The 26,117-nt window shown below is 52.9% G+C and overlaps 12 protein-coding genes across 12 annotated transcripts; 2 read left to right on the top strand and 10 right to left on the bottom strand.

The window, feature by feature from the left end:
- Positions 1-74: 74 nt before the first annotated feature.
- Positions 75-1,322, top strand: vrtH (FAD-dependent monooxygenase vrtH; the record flags this gene model as incomplete). The annotated part of the gene is made up of 1 exon (XM_036638043.1): positions 75-1,322. The coding sequence occupies one exon, from the start codon at positions 75-77 to the stop codon at positions 1,320-1,322; it is 1,248 nt and encodes a 415-aa protein (XP_036496340.1).
- A 1,997-nt stretch (positions 1,323-3,319) lies between these two features.
- Positions 3,320-3,799, bottom strand: CGCS363_v006193 (uncharacterized protein; the record flags this gene model as incomplete). The annotated part of the gene is made up of 1 exon (XM_036638042.1): positions 3,320-3,799. One exon carries the CDS (start codon positions 3,797-3,799, stop codon positions 3,320-3,322), a length of 480 nt encoding a protein of 159 aa, XP_036496343.1.
- A 791-nt stretch (positions 3,800-4,590) lies between these two features.
- CGCS363_v006192 (uncharacterized protein) lies at positions 4,591-5,319 on the bottom strand (the record flags this gene model as incomplete). Its single annotated transcript, XM_036638041.1, has 1 exon — positions 4,591-5,319. One exon carries the CDS (start codon positions 5,317-5,319, stop codon positions 4,591-4,593), a length of 729 nt encoding a protein of 242 aa, XP_036496342.1.
- Positions 5,320-6,203: 884 nt separating this feature from the next.
- CGCS363_v006191 (uncharacterized protein) lies at positions 6,204-6,944 on the bottom strand (the record flags this gene model as incomplete). Its single annotated transcript, XM_036638040.1, has 1 exon — positions 6,204-6,944. One exon carries the CDS (start codon positions 6,942-6,944, stop codon positions 6,204-6,206), a length of 741 nt encoding a protein of 246 aa, XP_036496345.1.
- Positions 6,945-7,599: 655 nt separating this feature from the next.
- Positions 7,600-8,694, bottom strand: CGCS363_v006190 (uncharacterized protein; the record flags this gene model as incomplete). Its single annotated transcript, XM_036638039.1, has 1 exon — positions 7,600-8,694. The coding sequence occupies one exon, from the start codon at positions 8,692-8,694 to the stop codon at positions 7,600-7,602; it is 1,095 nt and encodes a 364-aa protein (XP_036496344.1).
- A 2,312-nt stretch (positions 8,695-11,006) lies between these two features.
- On the bottom strand, positions 11,007-11,952 carry CGCS363_v006189 (uncharacterized protein; the record flags this gene model as incomplete). The annotated part of the gene is made up of 2 exons (XM_036638038.1): positions 11,007-11,379; positions 11,441-11,952. 2 exons carry the CDS (start codon positions 11,950-11,952, stop codon positions 11,007-11,009), a joined length of 885 nt encoding a protein of 294 aa, XP_036495743.1.
- Positions 11,953-12,828: 876 nt separating this feature from the next.
- On the bottom strand, positions 12,829-13,674 carry CGCS363_v006188 (uncharacterized protein; the record flags this gene model as incomplete). Its single annotated transcript, XM_036638037.1, has 1 exon — positions 12,829-13,674. One exon carries the CDS (start codon positions 13,672-13,674, stop codon positions 12,829-12,831), a length of 846 nt encoding a protein of 281 aa, XP_036496910.1.
- Positions 13,675-14,436: 762 nt separating this feature from the next.
- On the bottom strand, positions 14,437-15,432 carry CGCS363_v006187 (uncharacterized protein; the record flags this gene model as incomplete). Its single annotated transcript, XM_036638036.1, has 1 exon — positions 14,437-15,432. The coding sequence occupies one exon, from the start codon at positions 15,430-15,432 to the stop codon at positions 14,437-14,439; it is 996 nt and encodes a 331-aa protein (XP_036496895.1).
- A 1,206-nt stretch (positions 15,433-16,638) lies between these two features.
- SLC7A9 (b(0,+)-type amino acid transporter 1) lies at positions 16,639-18,359 on the top strand (the record flags this gene model as incomplete). The annotated part of the gene is made up of 3 exons (XM_036638035.1): positions 16,639-17,505; positions 17,552-17,713; positions 17,766-18,359. 3 exons carry the CDS (start codon positions 16,639-16,641, stop codon positions 18,357-18,359), a joined length of 1,623 nt encoding a protein of 540 aa, XP_036496898.1.
- A 132-nt stretch (positions 18,360-18,491) lies between these two features.
- CGCS363_v006185 (putative oxidoreductase) lies at positions 18,492-19,523 on the bottom strand (the record flags this gene model as incomplete). Its single annotated transcript, XM_036638034.1, has 2 exons — positions 18,492-19,276; positions 19,331-19,523. The coding sequence occupies 2 exons, from the start codon at positions 19,521-19,523 to the stop codon at positions 18,492-18,494; spliced, it is 978 nt and encodes a 325-aa protein (XP_036495455.1).
- Positions 19,524-20,203: 680 nt separating this feature from the next.
- On the bottom strand, positions 20,204-22,523 carry CGCS363_v006184 (uncharacterized protein; the record flags this gene model as incomplete). The annotated part of the gene is made up of 4 exons (XM_036638033.1): positions 20,204-20,835; positions 20,889-21,456; positions 21,514-21,945; positions 21,999-22,523. 4 exons carry the CDS (start codon positions 22,521-22,523, stop codon positions 20,204-20,206), a joined length of 2,157 nt encoding a protein of 718 aa, XP_036495456.1.
- Positions 22,524-23,972: 1,449 nt separating this feature from the next.
- XYL5 (Endo-1,4-beta-xylanase 5) lies at positions 23,973-25,168 on the bottom strand (the record flags this gene model as incomplete). The annotated part of the gene is made up of 3 exons (XM_036638032.1): positions 23,973-24,007; positions 24,070-24,774; positions 24,832-25,168. 3 exons carry the CDS (start codon positions 25,166-25,168, stop codon positions 23,973-23,975), a joined length of 1,077 nt encoding a protein of 358 aa, XP_036495453.1.
- Positions 25,169-26,117: the final 949 nt, after the last annotated feature.

Here is a 26,117-nt window from a genome sequence, read left to right as displayed (position 1 = left end):
GACACGCATCAAATCTCAAAGAGGGTTTCTGTCGTTTTACCTAGCTGTCCCATTGTCGTTCCATTTCTGCGATAATGATTCTCATCATTGGCGCCGGCATGGCCGGCGTAACCCTCGCACGCTACCTCCACTCCCACAACATCCCCTTCCGCATATTCGACCAGCAAGCTCAATTCAAAAATCAGGGCTTTGGTCTTACTCTCCGCTCAGACACTACCGCAAAGCTCCTTCCGCTTCTCGGCCTCGAAGAAGACGACTTTGCGACTCGCGTGGCTGTGGATCGCAAAACTGGCAAGACGAACACCTTCCTGGTTAACTTGAAGACGGGCGAGAGATTTGCGGCGGCGAGTTTCAAAGAAGGAGCCAGCACGCGGGACTTCAGGACAAATAGAGAGAGGCTGAGAGACGTCATCATGGGAGATGTGGCGATGAGGGTGGAGTATGGGTGTAAGCTGCGATCGTTCAGTTCTACAACCTGCGGCGTGCGCGCGGAGTTTGAGAATGGGATGGTGGTTGAAGGTAGTGTGCTGGTCGCCGCTGATGGCGTGCACTCACTCATCCGCTCACGCCTGCTCCCGCATTGTGTCCCGCAGGACTGGGATGGTGTCATGGTGAATGGCACATGCCGCTTCTCACTTGCAGAGTGGGACGCGAAGATCAGACCGCACATCCAGGATGCGGCGGTGTACCCCGGATTCGGGGAGCAGAAGGTTCTCGCCCTCACCATTTATGATGCCAACTGGGACCCCGAGATCGGTTACGTCGATGTCTCTTGGGGTTTATCCAGAAGGAGAAAGGAAGGTCACGATCCACTATTTGTGAGATACGGGGACCGGACGTTCGACAAGGGGAGTGCGCCAGAAGCGTTCTGGGACGAAATTGAGGCGTTGCCGCCAAAGGATCTGGTGGAACCGTTCAGAACTGTCTATGAAAACGTGCGAGCCCGAGGCGATAGGACGATTCAGCATCAGCTTGTCAGTCTGCTAATTCCAAAAGACGATCTGCTCACCAAGCTTCAGTCGGACAAGGTTGTTTTCATTGGCGATGCGGTGCATGATTGGTCCAATCACGCAGGGACGGCAGCAAACGCGGCGATCCAGGATGCGCTAGCGTTAGGAGAGGTGCTGAAGGGGAAGAGGGGACTGGAGGAGTACTACGAAGGAAGATATCCGAGCTGGTTGGGAAGTTACGAAAAGAACGGAGAGGATTTTCAGACGCTGCATCGGCCGATGAGTGAATGGAGGGCACTGCTAGATGCGCAAAAGGTTGGTCGCGATGACGTGGAGTTGAAAAAGGCTACTGCTCCTACTGCTCAGCTATAGAGTCAGATACGCATATGCCTTTTGGTAGGCTTCAGTACAGTGTATTGGCTTATATTGTTGTATTTGCGTAATGAGAGAATGAGCGAGACGCGAGGCGACTATTCCGAGATGATGTAACGATTTCCTCACGTCGTGTCGGCTGAAGAACAAATTCAAAGCAAAGTGCAAAGGCAATTCCCATTCCAAAACTTCTCTGTGGTCGAGACGCCAATGAATTCCAGCGAATCAATACTTGGCCGCGATGAAGCGATTCTCCCAGATGAGGCCAATGCGCAAGCAAATTCGGGGTATGTTTTTGGAAACGATATCCATGTCCCAGTGTCATGAGAATGTAGTGATGTAATTCTTTCTTTGTGGGCTCGTTCGAGGTAAGTTGTCGTGATGTTGGAAGACAGGATCTGCTGGCAAGAAAACAAATCAGTAACGATACCATAGGCAGATTCAGATATGGACTCACCAAATGTGTGTGTAGATGTTGTTCATAGTGTGTCAAACCTTTTGTGTATGTTTCAAGGTGAACAGTGCATGTTCAAGAAGTTGTCTTGGCACGCTTCTGCTTTCTCGACGATGAATTGCAATTCGAACTGCGTCGCCCTTCGTGTCAGTTGAAATCTTTTGAGGAGAGATGGAGATGGAACGTACTCAGAGTCAGAATCGTCACGCTTTCGCTTGGAAGGCTTGAACCCGCCGCTCTTCTGGGCGCCCTGCGACTTGAATGACGACGAGTTTCTCTTCTTCTTGAAGATCTTGCTCCTCGGCTTGTAGGGAATTGGAGTGGCTTTCTTCTTAGGGCCGGTCTGCTGAGGTGCGACGCCGTTGTCCTTGGGAGTGGAAGCCTTCTTTGCGACAGGTGACGCTTGCTCCGTTTGGTGATGTTCATCGGTAATTCCTACCTTGTCTGTATTGCTGTCGGCACCTCCCTCATCACCGGAGTCAATGATGATGATGACGGGATTCTCCTGCCTCTGAGGCCGAGCAGGTCGAGCGTTGTCTCCAAGATAGACATTGCCCTGGAGGTCCCAAATCCGCATGTTGTTGAAAAAGAAGTCGCGATACTCCTCCGGAACGACGTCAGGCTTGTGAGCAAACTCGATCGCTATGTTCCTTCCGATCGAGGGCGGTCCTTCCTTGGCCCACAGGTTGAGCTCCGCGGACGAGATTTCCATCTGCAGGATGAGGAGTCTGTAGATACGCAGCAGGTCGATCTTCTCAACGTGAAAGGTAAGCTTGTCGAAGCAAAAGTCCTTGAGGGTCTGCTGGTCGGTGGGCAGGCGCGCCGCGCGGGCGTTGTGGTAGAGGTTCTCGGCGGTGTTCTTGCAGGCGCGGAGGCGGGCTTGGAGTCTGACTTCGGGGTTTGCGGAGACGAGGCCGATGTCGAAGGTGGGAGATCGGGGGTTGGACTTGCGCTTTTGCGCGGCTGAGGGAGGCATGTTGGCGGTGAGATCTGAGTTCTGTTGTGAATGTGTTAGATGGCAGAGGCATTTCGTGGATATTGGGAGCAGAAAGATCAGACCTGTGGAGTGAAGCCAAGAACTTGTGAGGATGAGAAAATGAGTTGTAACTTTGTAAGAAGAGCAGCAGCAGATATCCGTTGTAATGTGAAGCGTGTGGAGAGATGGATATTTTGAGGCAGTCGCACAGTGAAATGCCTCCTTCCCTCCTGAATGGTGAGATATTGGACGGCAAGAGCCCAAAAAAAACCAAAGAGAAATTTTCAGCGCAAATATTTTCACCACGGATATTTTTGGATAGCGCGCCTGGCAAGCTACAGTGTGTTATGCTATTCTATTGAGCGGCCTTGCTATATCAAGGGCGTTGGCATGTCTCTTCTACTCCATCAAGCAGCCCTTTTCCCTCAAGGAAACCACAAGTGAGCCACCCAAATATCAAAACAGCCATCTGATCTCCGTATCCCTGATTTCCATCTGTAAGAGGCCCCAGCCCTGAGAAAACATGTCAGTAAAGCGCAGCCTTGTCGTACTGGAAAGTCAAGCTTACTAGCGATCGTTCCACAGATGCATGCATTCCTTGCGGGCAACAGCCATTTTGAGGATGCCTTGAACCACCTTGTTCATCGGCGTTCCGTCATTCTCCTTGGTCGCATTCTGTTCAAACCACCGGAGTTCCTTCACATCCAGAAAGTGCTGGCGGAGATCCAACTGCATGCCCATTCGCTTGAAAAGAATATTGTCCTTCATCCAGATGTCCAGCTCGCGAGTGCTGATGTCATCGTAGACGAGAGCATGCTTGTACAGAGTAACAAGCATCCTCTTGCCTTGATCGTTGAAATCATTGAAGCGATAGTCGGACAGGGTCTTCTGGTGGGTCGGAATCTGGTTGATGATGATACTCTTGAAGAGAATGTCGGCAGTGGTTCGGGGCAAATCCACACAGATCGTGGAATGCGTAGCATTTACGCCGTCAATCGTGGCGCTGTACTGGCATGCGACGCCGCAGATAAGGTCCTTGGAGCACATAGTGCACTTGCGGGTGGTGTTTTCTGACCACAGATGATGCACTTGTTCTTAGGCTCTGCGTCCGAGAAAGGGTCATTGTTGGAATTGCTGTTGTTGTTGGCCATTGTGTTGTTGTCTGCTGTGTTGCTCAAACTTTTGTGTAATGACTTTAAATGTTTCTTTCCTTTTAGTGAAAGATGGAAAGGCATGCTTGTGAACGGGAGGAAATTTGAGATGAGAAGCTTTGCGACAGGGCTTCTTAAGACTTAGACCTTTGTATTTAGCGAGGTGAGTTTGGCGGGTATTGCCTGAGGGGGAAATTCAAGGTGACTTTTCAGGTGATGGTAAAGTGGAAGTCGGTAGGTGATATTCAAATAGGAAGTAACTCTAGGCCAATCTTTCCTTCTGGGCTGTGGTAGGGCAGCCGGCAGATTACACGGCAGTGGAAGGGTCCCAAGTTGGCTAGGTACTTCAATCGAGGGACTGGGGCTTCCAGTCACATCCAAAGAATGGGTCCTTTCGCAATGAAATTACTGTCACTCCCATTTCTGTCTACCCAAGCAATATTACCTATGCGATGTTCACACTGGAGGCAGCTCAGAAGGCCTGCAATCCTAAAGTCCTTCTAGGGGAGCCACCTCTCTCGTTCCACCTCCCTATGACTAATACCTCCCTTTATCAAAGGCTATAGCTTTCCGCCCCAAAGTGGCAATCAAACAATGCTGAAAGCCCAAAGCTCCTGATATACGGCTAGAAATATCAGTTAGTAAAGCAGGTAACTTGAATGGCAGTTTTGTCCACCTTCATGCTCCCTAGGTCTCAGGATCAGCATCCGGTCTGTCGAAGACGACCCTGTTCTCCGCGAACCAGTCACGAATTTCAGGACTGAAATCCTGTGGTCTAGCATGGATCTTGTCGCCAATGGACTCGTACAGCGTGTCCTCCAGCATCCAGACATTGAGTTCCTCGGAAGTCACACTCTGGTTCTTGACGAGGTCATGGTAGAGGGTGAAGAGCTTGACACGGTCGGAGGGCTCGGAGCAGCGACTGAAGCCGTAGTCCTCTCTGGCTTGAGGATGAGTGAGCATCCTGCCGCGTGTCACGTCCTCGACGATGATGTCGGCGGTTGTCTCGTTGCGGTTGTCGCAGAGGCGAATGTGCGCGGTCATCTCCTCGTAAGGCTTGTCGGCAAGGCCAAGGCGCATGTACTTCTCGCAGGACCTGCAGCAGACCCAGTCCTGGCCGCATTTACTACACTTGCGAGAGGTGGGGAGCCTCTTGCAGACGATGCAGATGCCCCAGGTGCCCAATGGGTCCGGCGACTTGTATGGTTCGGCCTCGCAGTCAGGCATCGTCCAAGCCTCGCACGTGCCCGCGCTCCGGATGGCGTCGATCAATCTGAAGAAGTGGTGGGCACCAGGAGGGTGGAATATGAGGGGGTACTCGCCCTCGGGAAGAGACTCGCGGTTGGGAGGGGATGCGCGGTTGGGAGGAGACTCGCGTTCGGGAGAAGGCTCGTTGTCGGGAGGAGAGGCCGACATTGCTGGATGTAAATCGTGTTTGGTTTCCCGGTTTGGCGGGATTCAGAGCAGATCGTTGAATGATCTCTTGCGTTATGCGGCAGAACTTGGAAAGCGTGATAGACGAACGTTCAAACTGAGCCAGAATCTGGAAGTCAGTCGAACATGGAAATCCAGGCTGACCAAGATGAAGTGAAGTCGAAAAGGTGGGGCTCAAGAAATTCGGTACCTAGAAGACGTGAAGTCGTAGAAGGAGGAAGGAACGCACCCGCAGGAAGTAAGGTACGGACAAGAAGGAAAGTACGGGCAGGCCAAGTGGAAAGCGCCATTTCTTGCCTGTGGTAGCACTTGCACTGTCCCGAGCGACCAGAAGTTGAAAATGGGACATGTAGAGGTCTGTCAAAAGAAGAGACCTCAAGATGCGGGACAATCATCGGCACTTAGGTTGATGCTCATAACATCAGCGCTTTGAATTGACTGCCAGCTTCAGCTGAACTCAGTCTATTGTGAAGGTAGGATAGCCGAATCGCCCATTCCCAAAAAATCCGTTTTGCATTTCGTCCGTCCGTATCCTCCCTTGTATCAACTTTTTCCTTGACCCAATTCAGTTTTATCGCAGTTCCAAAATTCAGTTCCTGGCACGTCCACGCCGCCGCACCAGGCCGCAATATGAACCTCAAAACGCAACGACCGTCTCTCGAAATTCAAAGTCTATGTCGTTAGCGGAGATGCCAAATTCTAGTGATCAAAAGGAGCCACTCACTGCAGAACCTTGGTTCGTCCTATGTCTTGGCTCGTTGGCCGATGCTGACTTCTTCTTCATGATGGACCTCGTTAATCGCTTCCGGGCTCGTCGTGATGTGTGTTCTTTGCTGCCAGAAAGGCCCCTCATTACTTTGTCACTCTCACTGACGCTTCTTTTGCTTGCGAGCGATTATGTCCTTGAAAATGGCCCGCGCGGTCTTGCTGAGTCCTTCACTCCATAATCGAGTGTCCTTGAGCCACATGAGATCCTCGAGGCTGACCAGCTTTGGGGAGGAGTGAAAGAGCATAGCGATACGCTCGAGCAACTTCCCCTCCTTCACCCAGAGATCCAATTCGTGTGCTGTGACGTCCATGGTTCCGATGATTACCACATACATTTTGAGAAACTTCCTGTCGTTGGCAGATGAATCAAACCAGTGGAAATGGTAGTCATTGATGGTGTCGATATCGGAAGGAACTTTGTTGCTCAAAACATCCTTGTAGAGAGTCTTGGCGGTTCGCAAAACCACCGAGGTGTCGATCTTGCTGACACAGATAGTGAAGTGTCTGGACTCGACATCGTCGCGAACGGCGACTTCCTGGCAGTTCATGCTGCAGATCAACACATCGTTGCAGAGGGCGCACTTTCGTGTGGTTTCCAGCTCTCCACATATGATGCAGGCTGAGGAAGGCTGATCGTGCTGAACATCGTCGGAGTTAGTGTTGGTACTGGGGTTTGGCGATGGTGTGCGAATTTCGACGTTGGGATACCACAACAGATCCATCAAAGCCTGTTCGGACTCAGTGATGTCGCTTGGGGTTGGCGATGGTATACGAAGCTCATCGCAGGCATTCCAACCACGAAGATCCGCGAAACGTTCAACGTCGCTCACGTCGGACATGTTGATGTTCCGTGGTTGTGCTGGATACTAGTTAGCGAAGTATGTGTGACTTGAGGCGTAACTCCTTTTGTTGCATGTGAAAGTTGGGAGGAGTCGCGGATGGGTTGGATGTGGAGGAGGGAAAGAAGAAGTATGGGTTTGGGTGAGAAGGCCTGATACTGAATATTTATAGACAGAGAAGCTGAGACGGAGGGTTGAGAGTGAGACGGAATTGAGGCAGTAAGGAAGGTAGGAATTGAAGTTGTCTCTTGCCCCTGATTGTCTCATTGATCTCAGAAGGTAGGTGAGATCATGTGAGAAAATTTCAAAATTGATTCAGAAGGAAGGAAACCCTGAGCAACGGCGCTGAGTGGGCCACAAACCCCTACAACTTCAGATAGCAAGGAGCTGCAGGTGCAGCCGTAGTTCTTGTCCGTCAGTTTCTTTCAGATTCTACTAGTATACCAAGTCACAATATCTTGGAAGGTTCATCCATAGGTCCCGGATCTCATACAACAACACACCTCTTCGACCATTTGATTGCAATGAACTTTCTGTCACTATCTTTGAAGCCAACCGTCCTTGGCTCATTCCATCTACTACGCCAGGTGTACCAGTCCGCTGGTTAATGTCCCCATAAGATTCATAAACCACGCATCCTGTTCTTCACGCCGTCTCAATCACGACCGTCCTTGATCCACTCTTCCGCCTCCATTTTGCCTTCCAGCTTCTGCCGCGCAATCACAAACTCAATCGTAGCTCTTGCCGTCGAACTAAGCTCACTCTCCCACAGCGGCGTCTGCTTGAACCACTGCAGGTCCCAATAGCCATGCATGTTCGGGTACGACTGGCACAGCACCGCAATGCGCTCAAACAGCTTACCCTCCTCCCTCCAAAGATGTATCTCGCGAGCGCTGACGTCCATCTGGTCGATCACCTGCCGATAAAATCGCAGCAGGCAGTCCCGGTTTGTGGGGCCACGAATGTCGAAGACGTCGAAGCGGTAGTCCTCGATCACGCGCTGGTACATCTCCGGGAAGTTTTCCGGGCAGTACGGAAGCCATTCCGCGGCGGCAAAGATGTAGAGCAGGCTGGCGGTCGCCTTGGGGTTGAGGACGCACTCCTTGAAGTGGGCGGCGCATGAGGCCAAAGGGCCGGCGAAATGACCGCCGACGAGCACGAAGCTCTTTTGGCATCGCAGGCTGCAGATCCAGAAGTCGTTGCAGAGGGCGCACTTTCGCGAGGTGCGCTTCTTTTGGCAGACGGTGCAAAGGCCGTTGACCTGGTCCTGCTCTGTGGCCTTCTTGTTGGCGGCGGCGGTGTTGTCGGGGCTGGACTTCTGCGAACGGCCTTCGGTATGGGAGCTGCGGTCGTCAGACTTGTCGATGGCCGTATCCTTCAACCGCTGTCGGCCGCTCCAGAGATTAAAATCCTGTTCGATTCTGGCGGTCCAATCAGCGTGCTCACAGCGGTCTCTCTCTTCAGAAGCAAGGGTGTCTTCGTCACTGGTTCCGTCGGCAGGAGTGGTGTTCAGCGCAAGACCTTCAAGATCAGAGCTGCAGTCGTCCGGCTTCTTAATTTCGGTCTGCCCCAGCCGCCTTTTGGCGATAGTTATATTCATGTCTCTTTGGAGACACTCGGCGAATTCCCGGACGACGCTGTCCTCTTCGAGGTCAGTGAGATCATCATCTGACGAGTAAGAGTCAATCGAATCTGAGGCGTAGTATTCTTCTTGTGCGTAGCCGTTCCACCGGTTTTTGATTTCGGGCATCTTGAGGCTAGTTGGTGTGCTTGGTCTAATGGACTGGGGTGTTTGGAAAGGAGGACGGGAGGGCCCGAAGGAAGATAATTGTGTAGGAATAGAAAGGGCAGGAGGGGGCAAGGGGAATGGTCCAGTATTTATGTTAGTAGTCAGTACAGTGACGTTGGATGGGTGTGAGAGGTGATTTACTCAAAAGTGATCCTAACGTCCCACACCTACTTCCAGACCACCCCCACATCTAGACTACCCTAAAATACCTTATCGAAAATACACACCACTACTTCTAAACTTAAATAACTTCACTATTTTTAACTTAATTATTATTAGACTTTCTATAAAGTATAATAACTATATAATAGTTAATTATATTAAAGATAAAGTTTCTTAAGTATTTAAAGCTATTATAATTAATACTAGCTTATAAAAAACTTTATTATAGTATAATATACTAAAAACTACTCTATTATATTAAATTTAAAAGGTTTAGCTATAAGATATTACTTTTTCTAATCTATAAAAGCTTTCTCTAACTTAGGAAAACTATCTAGCTAAATAAGTTTAAATTTAAACTACTCTAAGTTTATTTCTAATTTATTAATAATTTAAGGATTTTACTAAATATATTTTATAGGTTTATAGAAATTCCTAACTTCTTAGAAAGAACTAAATATAAGCTTTTATTAAGAGAAACTTATTTATAAAAATCTAAAGAAATAGAGTAATTAATTCTTAATATATTAATAAAGTTTTAATTAATATAATTAAGTAATAGTTTAAATACCTCACTATACTTAAGATTATAGCTATTAAAACTTCTAATTAATATAATATAGATAAGATTAATATTTTAGAAAGTAGAAGATTAAATAAGCTTATTCTTAGATTATTAGAAACTTATTCTATTTATAAGAAATAGTTTAGATTATATATTTAAATATCTCTAATTAAGTATATCTCTATAATTAATAAAATATTACTTCTATTTATTATATATAAAAGTAAAAATATTTAGTAATAATAGTTCTTTTTAGATTTAATATTATATAAATCTTAGAAGTTTATAGTTATAGAAAATAAGTAAACTTTAGATTTTATAACTATTAAGTAGTTAATAGAGGTTTTTATCTTTTTAACTTAACTAGAGGACCTCTTAGAAATTAGATTATTAATTTTAGATAGTTATAAAAGCTATAAAACTACTACTTTTATATATATATACTTTAAGAATAAAATATACTTATTATTCTTATTAGTATATATATTATATATCTTTTAGTTACTTAATTAGTTAGTTTTTAAGCTTTTTAAAATAGTATATAAAAAGGAGTTTAAATTACTAACTAAATAAGATATTAATATAGTTATAAGTAAGAGAAATTTTATTATATATTATAGTAAAATATATAAAGTAACCTTAATAAATAAGAATATTATTAATAGCTAGAAATAGATTAGTTTATAGCTTATTAATATAGCTAAACCCCTTATAAACCTTCTACTACTTAAGAATACTTTAACCTTTATTAAACTAACTAATTAAGTTTATAAAAAGCTCTCTAATAGTAAAAAAAGTAAAAAATAAATAGTAGATATATTAGTAATCCTTTAGTTAACTTTTAAGAAAAGGGATAAGTTTTAAAATTAATTTAACCTATTTAATAAACTAAATAATAATAAGTATATATAGTACTTACTTTTTTAGAAAATTTAGAAGGGTTTAATAAAAAAATATACTAATTAATAGTAACTTAGTAAAAAATTAAAGTATTATAAATAGAAATTAATACTAATAAAGCTAGAAAATAAAAGAAAGTTAAAATAAACCTAAATTTAAAGTTTACTAATATTAAAACTATTTAGAGAGCTTAAATTAAAATAAGTAAACTTAAAAGTAGTATAGATAAATCTAATAAATCTAAAAACCTTAGTAATAGTAAAAGTTATATTATTATAGTATTATAATATATATAAATATTAGTTAAAGTTAATATATATAAATGTGAGGGTATTAAAAGTGGGTGGTCTGGATGTGGGGGTGGTCCGGAAGTAGGTGTGGGACGTTATTCACTGTGAGAAGAGCATATGTATGGTGGTTGAGTCACTTCGCAAGACATAGGACGATAGCAAGGAATGACAGAGACGTATGATGTAGATATCGGCCTTTAGAAGCTATGCTAGCGAGCTTTCCTTTCCACAACCGATTCACTGATACTCCATGCCCACCGTGTACTTATGAAAGGCCACGAAGACCATGACCAAGCAAACCTGGCATGTGTTTCACTACTTCCCCCGACCACATGTCCCAAAACCAGAGCCCGAGTCTACTTCGCCTGCGCCATCGCAGCCTTCTTGCGCGCCACCTTCGCCGCAACCTGCTGCGCCTTGATCTCCTCCGCGAAGCCTCGCAGGTTCGCGCCGGGCATGTACATGATGGGCGCAAAGGGCATGCCGCCCGGGCCCGTGAGGTGGTGGACGCTGGCCTCGCCGCTGTCGTCGGCCGCAACGCCCGCCTCGCCGCGCGCCTCGCGCGCCTTCCGGTTGTCGGCGACCTTGAACAGGCCGTCGCTCATCAGCTTGACCTGCTCGAGCAGGTCGGCCTTGGTGTTGATGGGCTTGGCGCCCGCGGCGTCCATGTAGGCGCGCGTTTCGGAGTTGGCGTAGGTGGGGTCCCAGATGTAGCGGTTGCGGGTGAGCCTGTTCATTGTCAGCGTCAGTGAAGAGGCAGGAAGGTGGTGATGGGGGGGTAGGTAGGTACCAGCGGAAAGTATCCTTGAGCCGATTCATCTCCTCAGGACTACCCCCGCCCGCCTCCAGCGCAGCGCGGAGCTTGTCCTGCACATTCTTCAACAGCACCGCCTTTCCCTCTCCCAGCCAGGCATGAACCTCGCCCGAGGTGACACTGAGAGTAGTCACCATGAGGTGGCGGTACACATCCAGCAGCTGAAACCCGTCCGCCGCGGTGACGGTGCGGTCGAAGCCGAAGTCCGCGACGGTCTGCGGGTGGACCGGGACGATGCCGGTGACGATGTAGGCCTTGAGGATGTCGGCGGTGTTCATGTTCGCGAAGTCGATGCACTTGAGCACCGGGCAGGAGGCGGCGGGGTCGGGGTTGGCGGCGGCGCGCTTCTGCTGCTCGTGGGCTTCGACTTCGGCGATGAGGGCGTCGCCCATGGAGCAGAGGGACTCGAGGCCGGCATCGTGCTCGGCTTGCCACTCGGCTGCGGCTTCGGCGTAGAGGGCCTCGTCGGACTTGGGGACGGAAGACATGGTGGGTTGAGGGGTGGTGTCTGGGTGGTGTTAGTTAGGGTTTGATTGTGGTGGAAGGGGTGCTTACTTGTTTGAAGAAGCTGTGGGTGGAATAAAAAGGTGGGTGTGATGGGTGATGAATGATGGAGGAAACAGACTCGAAAGGGATAGGAGAGAGGAAGAAGAAAAGGAAAAGGAAGAGGGGTTGAGGAGGTGTCGAGGCAAAGTAGACAGAGCCGTGGACGCGTCTGTGCCGGTGGTGGTGGGGCGAGGTCGTAGGTGAGTGCGGCATCTTGCAGCCTCGAGCAATTTGGTCGATACGCGTTTGCAAACGGTGAGCATCGAGGCGGTCAGAAGAGGAGCAAATCTCACTTCCGCGGCAGCCTAACTGCTCTGGTGACCCCTGATGCGGGATCCTTAGTCTTGAGGTTTCGCGATATTCGCCTTGATCAGAGGCAGCCATGATGCAGGTTGGGAGACCGGAGCGGAATGAGCTCACTCACTTGTTACAGACATGGTTTTGTCACGAGGATATAAGGCTTTACTGACGTTATTTCGTTGGCATTTCGTGAGTTTCTTATTTTCAGGTCACCATCGGGCAGGAAGCCCTTCATGAGGCCATGATAACCCAGCTATGTACCATCTCCAGCCATGAGTACCTCCAACCTAGCAATCTTGATGTTCCAAACTCCAATCCATGCGAATATTGTCTTCAATTCCATCACATCCACGAAACGTGACAGCAGATGCTTCCCATGTATCTCACTTAGTGAGAGGCAATAGCAGCAAGAACACCAGCCGCAAACGAGACTCCAACAATAGCCGAGCCAAGAGTAACCCAGCGTCCAGCCTCCTTCATCTACTCCAACACACGTAAGCCAACTATCTCCCTCATCTTCAGTCCAAGGGCTCACTAACCTTCTCCTTCCGCTGCTCCTCCTTCTTGCGCTTCTCCTTCTCCTCCTGCGCCTCAAGGTACTCCTTCTCCGCCGAAGCAATCGCCTCCGCGTACGTCTGGCCAGTGCGCACAATACTCATCACGCCCTCCTTATCCGCGCGCATCGTCTTGACCTCGTCGGGCGGTCCCTGGTCGCTGTACGAGTAGAACATCATGACCTTGTTGTCGACGTGCGGGCGCGTCAGAATGTACGCAATGTACTCGCCCTTCTCGGCCCGCGCGTCCATGTCCTCGCCCATGAGCTTGTCCCAGCCGGCCACCTCCTTGGACACCTCCGCGAGCTGCGAGCCCGCAGGCGCGGCCATGAAGGCCGCTTCGACTGCCGCCTTGTCGGCGTCGCTGTTGAGGTCGTCGAAGATGTGATTGTGCGCGCCGAACCAGGTGAGCGCGGCGGCGAGGTCGGGCTGCGTGGCAGGGGCGCCGGCGTGCTTCTTGTGGAGGCTGTTGAGGCGGGCGAGCATGATGTCCTTCTCGATCCACTTCTGGATGTCGGCGGGGTCGAGGGACAGGGTGTCGACGAGGGCGCGGTAGAGGGCGAGCAGGGCGAATTTGTCCTTGACCTGGTAGGCGCGGTCGAAGCGGAAGGCCTGGGCCATGGTGGGGTCGAGGGGGGGCATGTCGCTGTCGATGGCGGCGCGGAGGGCGTCGGCAGGGGTGGACGAAGAATTAGACTGTTTGTGACCTCGCTCCTTGGCGATGCGGCTCAGCTCCTCGTCGGCGACCTCCTGGACCTTGTTGCGGATTTCGGCGACGCACTCCTCGGCGTCGAAGTTGACCTTGACCATCTTGTCGGAATGGCAATCGCTGTCTGGTCAGACGTGTTAGATGAGTATGTGAGACGGTAGGGGGGTAGTTACCGGATTGCGAGTGAAGAGTTTCCTTTTCTGAGAGATGATCTGTTGTGTGGATGGTGTTGGTAGGTGGAAAATTGAGATTGTGGGCGACTGTCTGGTAGAAAGGCAGGAGGGGAAGGAGCCCAGCTGTCGAATAGACCCTTTCACGGGGCTTCACATGGCAACGATGTTGGTGGTCCGTCGGAAACTCAGTCGATCAGGTTGAGATAGACAAACGGCAAGCGGCCGGACGGCCATGCACAAGGATGCATTGTTTGTCGGGACTGAGATGCAGAACATCATGCCTGATTGAGAAAGGGTGCAAACGAAAAAGTGGCCCAGGGATAGAGTGGCTTGCGGGATGCTTCTCGCAATAGATGGAATGGACATGAACCAATGCCTGTAGTCATTTAATGTGGTTTCTTGTTAATTTCATACCTATCTCTTTGTTTTGCTTGTGTTTGCGGTGTAGCTGCTCTCCTGATTCTCTTCCCCCTTCATGTCCGCGATTATGGGTGACATCGTCAAGCCATGCTGCTTCCCATGCCAAGTCACGGGTAACCCCCATCTCACCCACTGATCCAAGATACACTCGGTGAAAGTCTTAGAATGTAATAGCGTTCGTACTCTGACGAATAGTGGTTACGGCCGACGGCAGTGACAGCAGCAGGAACCGGACGACAGCGACGGGCGACGACGACAGCACGGAAAAACTCAAGCGTCCATGAGTCTGACCTGATTCAGCAGCTTCTTGAATCTCTGCTCCAGATCAGGGGTGGACCAGAGCGAGCGAATCTCTCCCTCCGCATCCTCGTGGTCCCAGATCCACTGATTATCGTTGGCGAAGGCGGCGAGACTGGTGGGAACCTTCTTGTTGCTGGCCAAGGCCGCCTTCACCTGTAGACCCAAGCTCTTCTGGCCCTCTTTCATCCACTTGTGCACAGTCATCTCGGAGATGCCACAAGTCTTGGTAAGCTGGCCGTAGATCTTGAGCAGCTTGAGGCGCTCAAATTCGAAGTGGCAGCGGCGGAAGCCGTAGTCGGTCAGCGTTTGCGGGTCGGTGGGGTCCCGGTTGGCGGCAACATCCTTGAAGAGGATCTCCGTTGTGGTGCCCGCCAGGGACACCGGTTTGTCGCTTCCATTGGTATTGCCGGCAGGGTCGGACGAGGTGTTGCCGTAAACCAAGTCTGCGAGCTCCTTCACCTGGGCGGCGACGTTCAGCCGTCCAGTCTCAATTGCTCCCTTGACGCTTGGATCGTTGAGAATGGTCTGGGTCATCATCTCCTCGTATCGCTTGCGGTCTGGGCATCGGCGCTTCATGTAAGCGTCAATCTCGGAAAATGACATGGACTTTGTAGTCTGGGTGCCGGCAGCAGTCTTTGCGCCAGTGGGGTCAAAGCCGAAGACGCGTTGGTTGAGGACGAGCCAGGAGTAGCAGTGCGCGGCCGTTCTGTTGTTTTTGCTGCGCAGCTCACGCTTGAGATTGCCGATGAAGTTCGGGATGGTGTCGGAGCGCCACTCGTGGAGAGTCTGAGGGGTGATACCGCTGGACTTGAAGAGGATGTCGTACATGTTGTAGAGAGGGACGACATCGGTCAGCGAGCGGCAACGGGCGAAGCCGTAGACGTCGAGGGTCTCTTGGTCCTTGGGGAGCTCATCTCGAGCATTGGCGGCGAAGAGGAGCTCCGCGGGGGTGGGGTTGGTCGCCATGATGATTGATCTGCGATGGTCAGTTACTAGGCAGTTCAAGCTATTGGAAGTTCATCCTACCTTGCGTCGTGGTGGTGTAGTGAGAAGTTTGTATGGGCGGCGTGTGGAAGAGAAATAGGGTTTAGCTTCCGCTAGGAATGGCAAGAAGTCAGAGGTGAGGTTTGCCTTCCCTTCTTCCTTCATAAATATCAGAGCAGGCAAGAGGTACCCAGCTACCTAGGTTGCGTGCCTCCCATATCAAGGTAGGGCAGGTAGCTTGCTTATGTCATTGATGTTCCAAAGGCCGTCCTGTCTTTCTTGGTTTTCCCGCTTTCCGTGCTTGTCTTTATTTCCACCTTGTCCTTGAGTTTAGGTTGTTGTCAATTTATTTTCCCGTTCTCATTTCCAATCCTCATCGCCATCCACCATCTCATCCCCGTCTCTTTACCCGGATCCTTCCCCGTGCTTTCTGTGGTCCTTGTTTCTGTCTCCCGTCTCCCGTCTCCTGTACCCCCGAACTTCATCCCCAGCCCTTCACCCCATCTCCGATTTTCTTCCTCTGTCTTTTCCATCCCTCCTGTTACTTTTATCCTCCTTATTCTTTGTCCATTCTTCGAAATATGCATTAAACATAATTACTTAGCCATCTTACGAATAATAAGTAGCAATAGACCTCTTAGTTCAGCTTTGCATTATTATAATTAACGAAGCCTTCCATTAGTGACCATTGATATGCAAAGTATTCGCTCTGAACAGTCTTCTTCCGACCATTACTCAGTTAAAAGCTACTACTATGCCTTCATTACCAAGTTTACTTCCTCGTCAAAATTGCGTGTTGTCAACAAAGACGCTGCATCCTACACAGTTGATACCTAAGAGTTCATAAAGCAACGAATCCAGATCAACATGAGAGTAAAGTAATCTAATTCCCTCGAAACCTTTTTCGAAATGTGATAGTTCAACAAACGACATTCGGCACGCTTTGGCGAGGAATGTCACGATGCGCGTCTCTTACAAACGGTCATCATCGAAAGTGGATCCACTCCTTACTCATCATTGGCTAGCGCCCAGACCTTCAACCCCCAGCCACCGTCATGGCGCCATCCCTGTTCCGTGAGTCAAAGGACCTACCTGCTACCTACCTTCGTCCCCCTTCAAACGTCGCCCGGGACCTCACCCAATTGGCAAACCCCGTCTCACAAACACAACCAGCAGCGAGCAAGGAAGATGCCGCCGAACGACACCACCCAAGAAGACGCCGCCCAGCAGCGGCCGCTCTTGGCCGACCCTCACGAGGAGTACGGCGCCACCGAAGGCGGCCCGGACCGCGCCGTCCTGCCCCCCGAGGTCATTGCCGACGAGCGCGGCGCCGGCACCTTCACCCGCAACCTCGGCGCCGTCGAGGCCTTCGCCATCGTCATCAGCATCGTCATCGGCAGCGGCGTCTTCACCTCCCCGGGCTCCATCGACACCAACGTCCCCTCCCCCGGCGCCGCCCTCGTCGTCTGGCTCGTCGGCGGCGTGCTCGCCTGGACGGGTGCTGCCTCCATGGCAGAGCTGGGCACCGCCATCCCCGGCGAGGGCGGCGTCCAGCCCTTCCTGCGCTACATCTACGGCGACGTCTTTGGTTTCCTGGCCGCCTGGACCTGGATCGTCGCCGTCATGCCCGCCACCCTCGCCATTTTGTCGATTGTCTTCGTCGAGAGCATCTACTCCGCCGGCGGCGTGACCGACCAGGCCGGCGCCCTTTCGCACAAACTATTTTCCATTCTCATCCTCATCGTCATGAACGGCGCCAACTCCATCAGCACCAAGGCCAGCACCCGCCTCAACAATCTGTTTGTTGTGACAAAGTTCGTCAGCATCGCCGCCGTGGTCGTCGCCGGCCTCGTCGTGGTCATCATCCAGGCGGCGGACCACGACCGCGACATTGGCGGCCGCGACTGGTTCACCAAGCCCTGGTTCGAGAGCCGCAAGACGGTCCTCCCCGGCGGCGAGGAGATCGACTGGACCAAGGTTGGCGCGTGGGACATGCTCGGGTTCTACTCGGCTGCTCTCTACGGCGCCTTGTGGGCGTACTCTGGCTGGGACAAGGTGAGTTCGCCCTTCATCTCACGAACATCCTCATCTAACAATTCAGGCCATCTACGTCACTGCCGAGCTGCAACAGCCCGCCCGCCAGCTCCCTCTCGCCATCAACTCCGCCGTCCCGACAATCATCCTGTGCTTCCTCGCCGCCAACGCAGCCTACTACATCCTGCTGCCCTGGTCCGTCGTCTCCACCACAGACAGCGTCGCCGTCGTAAGTCCCATCCAACCTCCCTGCCCCTCAAACCCTCGCTAACTACTCCCAGACCGCAATCAACCGCCTCCTCGGCCCCGCCTTCGGCATCCTCGCCGCCGTCCTCATCTGCCTCGTCGTCGCCGGCTCCCTCCTCGGCAACTCCTTCGTCGCAGGCCGCATGACCGTCGCCGCCGCCAACTTCAACTGGCTGCCCAAGTTCCTCGGCGCCGTCGGCCGCCTCGGCGTCACCTCCGACGCCCTCGCCTCCCCCGCCGACTCTTCCGACGGCGAGTCCCCGGCCAAGGAAAAGTCCGACGCGCCCCTCAACGCCCTGCTGCTCTCGACCGTCCTCTCGGCGCTGTACATCCTCTTCGGCAACTTCCGCGCCCTGCTCACGTTCAACGGTCTGGGGGAGTACACCTTCTTCTTCCTGACCGTGCTCGGCGCCGTGGTGCTGCGCGTGCGCGAGCCCAAAATGCGACGGCCGTACAAGCCGTTTGTGCTCATCCCAGTTGTGTTTGCGCTTGTGAGCGGGTTTGTCGTTGTGCGGGGTGCTATTTTCGCACCTGTGCAGGCTGTCATTTTGATCGTCCTGTGGCTGGTGGGGCTGGGCTTCTACTGGGCTAGACGGAAGTACGCTGCTAGAAGTGCGAGGACTGAGTAGACAGACTGTCCAGTTCTGCTTGAAGAAATGATTGGACACAGCTTTACATTCTCCAGATTATTCAATCTAGAAAGAAAAATACGTCGATAGACTAGACCCAATCTCACCTACCAATGAATACATGCACCAATTTTACAACTCCTCGCTCTTCTCGCCCAACTTGGTCGGATCATCCAGATCCTTAAACAACTTCACGCCCCAGTTCCTTCCAGGGTTGTTAAGTCGGTGCTTCTTATCCTGCTTGCCAATCTCCTCCAGCTCCTCCTTGCTGAACTCCACCTCCAGCGCCTTCCTGTTGCTCACAATGTGCGAGTCCTTCGTGCTCTTCGGAATCACAATCGTGCCGCGCTGCACGCCCCACGCCAGCACCGCCTGGAACACGCTCACCCCCTTCTTCTCCGCCACACCCTTCCAAAACTCATCGTCAAAAATCGCCGGGATGTCATCGCGGTACGTCGGGTTCGTATTCGCCAGCGGCGAGTACGCAATCACCTCGATCCCCTTCTCCTTGTGCCAGTCCACGAACTCCTGCTGCTGCAGGTACGGGTGCGTCTCGAACTCGTGCGCGTACGGCTTGATCTCCGCCACTTCCAAAATCTTCTCGACGTCCGCTTTCGCGAAGTTGGACAGTCCAATGTGGCGCGTCAGGTTCGCCTTCACGAAGCCCTCGAGCGTCTTCCACGTGTCGACGATGGAGGTCTCGCGGTCCAGCTGGGTCGTGCCGGGCACGAAGGCCACAGGCCAGTGGATGAGGTACAGGTCGAGGTAGTCCACGCCCAGGTCGGCGATGGACTTTGCGATGGCGGCCTCGGCTTCCTTTTGGCGGTGGTCGGTGTTCCAGAGTTTGGAGGTGATCCAGAGGTTCTTGCGCGCGACGCCGGAGGAGGCGATGCCTTTGCCTGTCTCGTCTTCGTTTCCTGGGGGTCACCGTCAGTACTACTCACGGCGCAAGTCATACAGAGACGACGAACTGTAGATCTTGGCGGCGTCGATGTGATCATATCCAACCTCGCCCAGCGCAAACTCGACCGCGTGCGCGACCTTGCCCTTGTCGGATAACCACGTCCCCAGGCCCAGGGCCGGGATCTTGTCCAGGCCGGGGAGGGCAGCTTGGGCCAGCCCGGCAGCGGCGGCGGCGGTGGCTAGCGTTTTGAAGTACACCATCTTTTGAAGCTATTTCGTGCTCTCGCGGTTTGGTGATGAGGTTGTTTGGCCGGTAGGATGTTGGCAGAGGGGGATGCCCGCCTTTTTGACGCTCTTATCATCCCAAAATTGATAATCCTGAACCCCTGCTCAGTCAATCGCATCATCCATCCCCGGCTCCCCGCTGCGGAGGTGCACGGCAAATGACATCATCCACCTCCTCACTTTCACCACACCGCGCCGTGCTGCATTGACACGCGCAACGTCACAGCTCGAGCACGTCAATTCGGGTCAATTGGATACGCTACTTTACTCTGAGCACGCATTGAGCATCGAGATGGGATGTTGGTCAGGAGCTTCAAAGATTCATCTCATCTTTATCGACATGCCGAGGCTTCATCGTGGTCTTGATGAATGCCAGGGATGAAAATGGGCTATGCCGGAAGAGGAAGGTGAAGCTCCGGTGGGGTCCGGTAGGAGGCCATAGCTCCCGGGGAGAGCTCCGCCATCGGCGACCGGGAGGACCCATCTTCGGACAATATTCTCCTTGTCATTGTACTTGGAACCAAAACCAACTACACGTTCAAAGAAAACACTGAACTGTTGCTTGATATTAGAAATATGCTAATTAACAAAACACACGAAACCACCACCACCACCACCACTCTTCAACCGCCCCTTAACTCCGCTCAGAAACACCTTCACGCCGGGTTGATGATCAACTCAATGGCAGTGCAAGAGCTCGGCGGCGTCGTCGCAGCCTTGAACGCGTAAACATGCATGCCCGACCCCGAGTTGCCGTCACCCGTGCTCGCCGGACGCACACAGAACAAATAGTCCACCCCAGCGACATTCATCAGCACCCTCGAGCGCCCGTCGCTCAGCACCGTGTACGAGAACACCTTCATCGCCGCGCTCTGGCTGTTGCTCCAGTACAGGAGGGTGGACGACCCAGTCGTTGAGACGTAGTAGTACGCGTTGTGCGTCACAGAGTACAGGCTCCCGTCGGCGGCCACGATGAAAGTCTCGCGGCTGCCCTGGCGGTAGAAGTTGTCCGTCATGTGCGTCGCGCTGTCGGAGAGGACGTACCCCGAGTTGGCGTTGACGGCGGGGGAGAGGGCGAGGTAGCCGATTGTGCCGGTGGGCGCGTTGGGCGCTACGTTGATTGTGGTGGTTGAGGTGACGGTCTGGATGAGGGTGAGGGTGGAGGTGGCAAGTGTGGTTGTGGCGAAGGCTTCGCCTGTGGTGAGGGTCTGAGTTGTCGTCGCTGAGACGGTGGCGGTTGTGGTCACGGGAGTTGCGAGAAGAGAGCAGGCGGAGGAGACGACGTCAGCTGGAGATGAGGTTAGTATCGTGATATGATGAGTGAGGGGGGTGAGAACGTACCAGGGAAAGAAGCCAACCCAGCCGGCGTAGCATCCCTCCTTGCCCTCCTCTTAGACGCAGCAGTAACCTCAGGCAGAATGACAACATCCACAAAGTTGCCATCCGCGTCCTTGGTCCCGTTGACAAGCTGGTCGTCTCTTGCCCAGAGGCCGCGGCGGATCTTGCTTGAGTGGTCGAGCGGGGTGAGGTCGTCGTGGAGGCAGCTGGTCGTCGGACGAGGCGGCAGAGCGCGTTTGAGCTGCTTCGTGACAGCCACAAGCTGCGTCGTGGTGCTGTACGCCGTCGCCACTGGCGTGACAGTCGCGATGTTGGTTGCGGACGGGACGGTGGCGTAAAGCGTCGCCGTCGCGGTGGTTGTCGGGGTTGTGTAGCCGAGGAGCGATGAGCAGTACGGCTGCAGGGTGGAGGCGACGATGGCGGAGCTGGCAGACGCGACGGGGCAAGGAATGCGCGGCTTGCCTGCGTTTGTGGAGTTGGTGTAGGAGAAGCTGTAGGAGATGGTGTAGTGGTCGCTGCCGCGGTATTGGCCGTTGTTGGTGGCGTAGCTGGCGTCCCAGGATTTGGAGTACTGCGTGCTGTCAGAGAAAGAACCTCAAGCATATCGAGGATGAGACGACAAACTTACCAGAGAGCAGTACTGTCCCTCCGGCACCCCGTTCTTCAGGACGAAGAAGGTGTTGAAGAACTGACATGTCTGGGCGGGCGCGTTCTTGGGCGGGTGGCGGAGATTGTACTCGGACTGCGCCGTGCAGGCTGCCGCGCAGAGCTTCGGGTCGAAGGGGCCGTTGGTGAAGATCTTGGAGCCCATGAAGGTGTTGTAGCCAGCGCAGTCGAGGGGCGCGTTGATGCTGGCGTCGCCGAGGTAGGCCGCAGGGGCGTACCCGGCCTGGTTGTCGGCGCGCTGGGCGACGTAACCGTTGGAACCCGCAATGACGACCTCGAACTGGGCGCGCCACTGGCCGCGGTTGGTGGTGTAGCTCTCGTAGACGGGCCCGCCCCAGAAGACGCACTTGATGACGTTGGTGCTCGCGGGGTTGGGGCAGCTGTCGGCGGGTTCCTGTATCATGTTAGAAGAGATTTGTTTCTCATACAAAGAGGTTGAATGCTTACGACAGTGGGATCGCGCTCAAAGTAGATGTTGAAAGCAACGCAGCCGTTGATGGCATCGCACTTGGCCGCGCACGCCTTGGTGTCGTAGCTGTCGAGCGTGGTGTAGCCCATGTATCCGTACGCACTGCTGGAGGCCTGCAGATTCTTGAAGGTGTTGAAGTAGCCGGCCGGCGTGGGCGCGTTTTTAGCCGCCGCCGCGAGGTCCGCGGAGCTCAGGAAGGCCGCCGCGGTGTCGGGGCTCGGGACGGGGCCGGCGCCGGTGGGCTGCGGGTCGCACGCCCCGCGCACGGCGAGACTCCGCTTGTTGGCTACGGGGGTGGTTGCCTGCGGGAGTGGGCTGGCCATGACCTCGGCGACAATGCTGGCAGCGGCGGCGTTGGCGTCGTAGGGCACGATGGTCTCCGCGGCGGCGCCGATGGGGACGGTGGCGTTGGGCGGGGGAGGAGCATCGTCGATGACTTGCCAGACGAGGTCTTGGGCTTTGGCGAGCGCAGCGAAGGCGCTGTAGAGGGGTGCAGACCTCATTTTGGTAGTGTTCAGAGACCGCTGGACTGTTGCCGAGTATTGGAGCTCAGTCTGAGTAAGGGGTTAGGGAGGAGTGAAGCTTGAGTTGATTGCTGTGTGTCCTTCTTGCCAGACAAGAGATGGCATGTTGCACTTTATACAGATTTATTGATGCCTCTTGGGCCATGCTCAAGTGACCGGTTTCTGCCCTCGTCATCACGTTTGTGGTCTGGATGAGCCTTCTCAGCACTCACCACGGGCTATTTCACGATGCATACAATAGTATCGAAACACAGACTTCATCCCCAGAGCCGATGGGGATTAGATCGCGGAGCTGAACCACAGTATCGGGATAGCCAGCCCATGTGTCCCATAACCTAATTCTCTCTTCTCCCCTGCTAGTCACCAGGTCTGGACCGCTGCCGTCCGATTCTACAACGCTACTGTCGCACAGAAGACTCAATCTGGATTGAGTCGTTGACGAATGTGGGCACCTTCATCACGTGGGCTTGGGGATCTGGAGATGCCGGCCCTTTCCTCACTGCCTAATTTGACAAGCAAATTCAGCCCTGAGCGGAGGAACAGCTGAGAAGCTCCAATCGACCCAGAAAGTCGGGTTTGGGGGTCTGTGATGGGAGGGTCCCGGCTTTTCGCCAAGGTCTGGATCCCGGGATCGGCAGGGGTTGTCGACAAGGGGTAATTGCAGCTGACGATCAATAGTCTAAACAAGCGGTAGGCTCTTGGCTCCTTGGGGATTGTTTACACGAAAAGCTCCGACAAAATCTCCTTTTGCGTGGTAAGCTAAGGCTTTGGGTTTTGTTTGTGGGATCACAGGTGAGGATTGGGTGGAAGATGTGGTCCAAATAGCAGCGGTGAGAGCATTGATGTAGGAAGAGTGCGTCGGCGTCGCCGCTGCTAGCAAGCTTACTATTGTCTTTGGCTTAGTTTTGCTCTCAAGGACCATAGCGCTGAAGAATAGGTTTCATTGACTGTATTTCAACCTTTCACAATTTGCCGATTAAGTCTTTGCTGTCCTAATGGTCCTTTTCCTAACGGCTCACCTTATACTTGGAGTATCAAAAAACTTCACCCTCACTTGATCTACGGCTTACACCCGGAGTGTTCAGCATGCTGCATGATTGTGCAACTCGGTAACTCAACACTGAAAAATGCTGCGGACAGAGACCTCCTCGGCGGCGACATAATAGGGGATTGTGCAAGTTGAAACTTGAATTAAAGTGTGGCGGCAACGCCTCGGAATGCAAGAACGGTCGGGACGTTCATAGTTCCAGCCACACGGTTGAGGCGTCACGTACGCCTCGGTGTTCTGATTCTGTTCTAAATTTCATTTCATTTCCTGGTTGCACTAGTCCAAGTACATTACCCGAACATCATCGCAAAGGCCTCCCTCACATCCAACTGCCGAGACTCACGCCCATCACCAACGCAGAAAAGACAGCCCCGAGCGGTCTAGACCGCGCTGCGCCCGAAGAGGAAACCGACCCCTGCACAGCGGCCATAGCTCCCCGTCCCGCCCCACTCCCCTCCTCCGCCGGCCCGGCCGTACTCTTCACCGTCGCGTTCGTTGCTCCGGCCATCAACACCGCCTTGATACTATCATACGCCGGCTTCGGGTTCATATCCTTATCAAACAAACACGCATCCCCCTGCCCCTGGAACGTCGACGGGATCCAGCTATACTTGTCCGTAAACTCCCACACCACAACCCCGACGCACCCCTTCGCGTCAACGCACGTCTTCACCACGCTTGCATAGTCCTTCGCCTGCTGCTGCACCGCCGCATCGTCCGCCGGCACCTTGCCATGCCGGATATCCAGCTCCGTCAGCGCCACCTCCAGCCCCATATCCGTGAACCGCGACATCACCTTACTCAGCGTCTGCGGCGACGGCGTCTTGCCGACCTCGAGATGCGCCTGCAGACCCAGCCCGTCGATCTTCACGCCCGCGGCTTTGAGGTCCTGCACGATCTTGACCGCGCCGTCCGTCTTTTTGGAGTTGAACTCGAGGCTGAAGTCGTTGTAGTACAGCTTCGCGGCGGGGTCCGCGGCCGCGGCGGCGCGGAAGGAGATGGGGATGAAGTCTTGCCCGAGGGTGCGCGAGAAGACGCTGTCGCGGAGCGTGCCGTTGTCTGCGAGGGCTTCGTTGACGACGTCCCAGGAGTAGCAGGCGCCGGCGAAGTGGGAGACGGTGTTGGAGATGTAGGCTTCGATTACGGGGGTGAGGGTCTCGGGGGTCCATGTGCCTTGGGATACTGCGCCTTCGTCAACAAAGCGTTCACGCGCAACGTTTTCCGAGAGGAAATGCTTACCGAATGAAGGGAGCTGAGAGTGCCATGTCAACGCATGGCACCTCATCATCTGTTTGTTGGCTTGTCCGACGGCGCGGACAGCATCGGGGTTCGTGAAGGTGAACTGCCCCTGCGTCTTCTCCGTCGCGTCCCACTTCTGGCTGTTCTCCGGCACGACCAGCCCGAACTCCCCGGTGCGGTTGAGCACGGCCATGTACGCCGCGTCATTGAACAGGTTCGTGTCCGTCGCGGTCCCGAAGAAGAGCTTGCCGTTCTTGACGGCCAGGTCGTGAAGGCCCTGCCCGGAGGCGAAGGCGCCCCAGAGAGACAAGAGAGCGAGTGTGGAGCGTTTGGCCATCATGCGCGGCATGTAAGGCAAAGGAGCGGCTGGGGTAAGTTGCGATGAAAGAAGGTGAGAGGGAGGGTTTGTTATTCGATGCGCCGTCTCAAGAGGCGGGCACAGACTGGACATATAGTGTTCGCCGGTTGGCAGCTCCCGAGACGTGGGGCAGAGGCTCAAGATTTGATCGGATGTTTTGCGATGTAACTGTACCGGACCGGGGGTTCTATCGTGAGAGGTAAGGGTCGCTGGGTGGTCTGTTGGTGATTCAGATTGCGTTTCAGGACCGCCCGAACTCGATGGATTGGGACGGTTTGGTAATGTTGGTTCATGCTTGCAGAGGAGCAAGGACTGGGACTTCTGGAGGTTTGCTTTGGTTGGTCGCTGGCCGTAGCTTGGTGGGAGCCGCTCGTAGAGCCATAGGCGTGGTCCGGCGCGGTGCGGCCTACCGACCGGACTTTCAGACCGGGTGGGGCCGGGTCGGATGTCAGCGGGATCCACTCAAACCGTTCGGTCCCGCGCCGGAGAACGGCCGAACCAACACCGAACCAGCCATCCATTTGACAACCGCAAGGCGAATTTTAGCGTCAAACGGTGATTGGGCTCTGATTGGTTACTCGATTTGTTAACTGGGCACTTTCTGAGGAGGCCTTATTCGCCAAAATACCCTGTTGATCAGCAGCACTAAAAGGCGTAGTTGCGGTCGTCAAATGGATGGCCATTGTCAGTCACACATGAGGTATGAAAAAAGCAAAGAAAAAAAGTTCGATTGGGAAAAATACGAACCAAGTCTAGCAATACGCACTGCATGACGGCCTGCTGTTGGAAAAGAAGGCTGACTTCGCATGGTCAAGCCGTCCATCTTGTTGATATTCATGCGGTATCTAGGAAAACATCACTCGGCTCCGCTTAGACACTCTCGGTTCAGTTTGAAAAAGTCCATTCTGCCGGGACGTATACGCTAATC

Source organism: Colletotrichum siamense (genome assembly GCF_013390195.1).
Source record: "Colletotrichum siamense strain Cg363 chromosome Unknown KSG_Cg363_contig04, whole genome shotgun sequence".
Lineage (NCBI taxonomy): Eukaryota > Fungi > Ascomycota > Sordariomycetes > Glomerellales > Glomerellaceae > Colletotrichum > Colletotrichum siamense.
The sequence above is the reverse complement of the archived record's forward strand: the minus strand, read 5'-3'. Positions and strand labels throughout refer to the sequence as shown.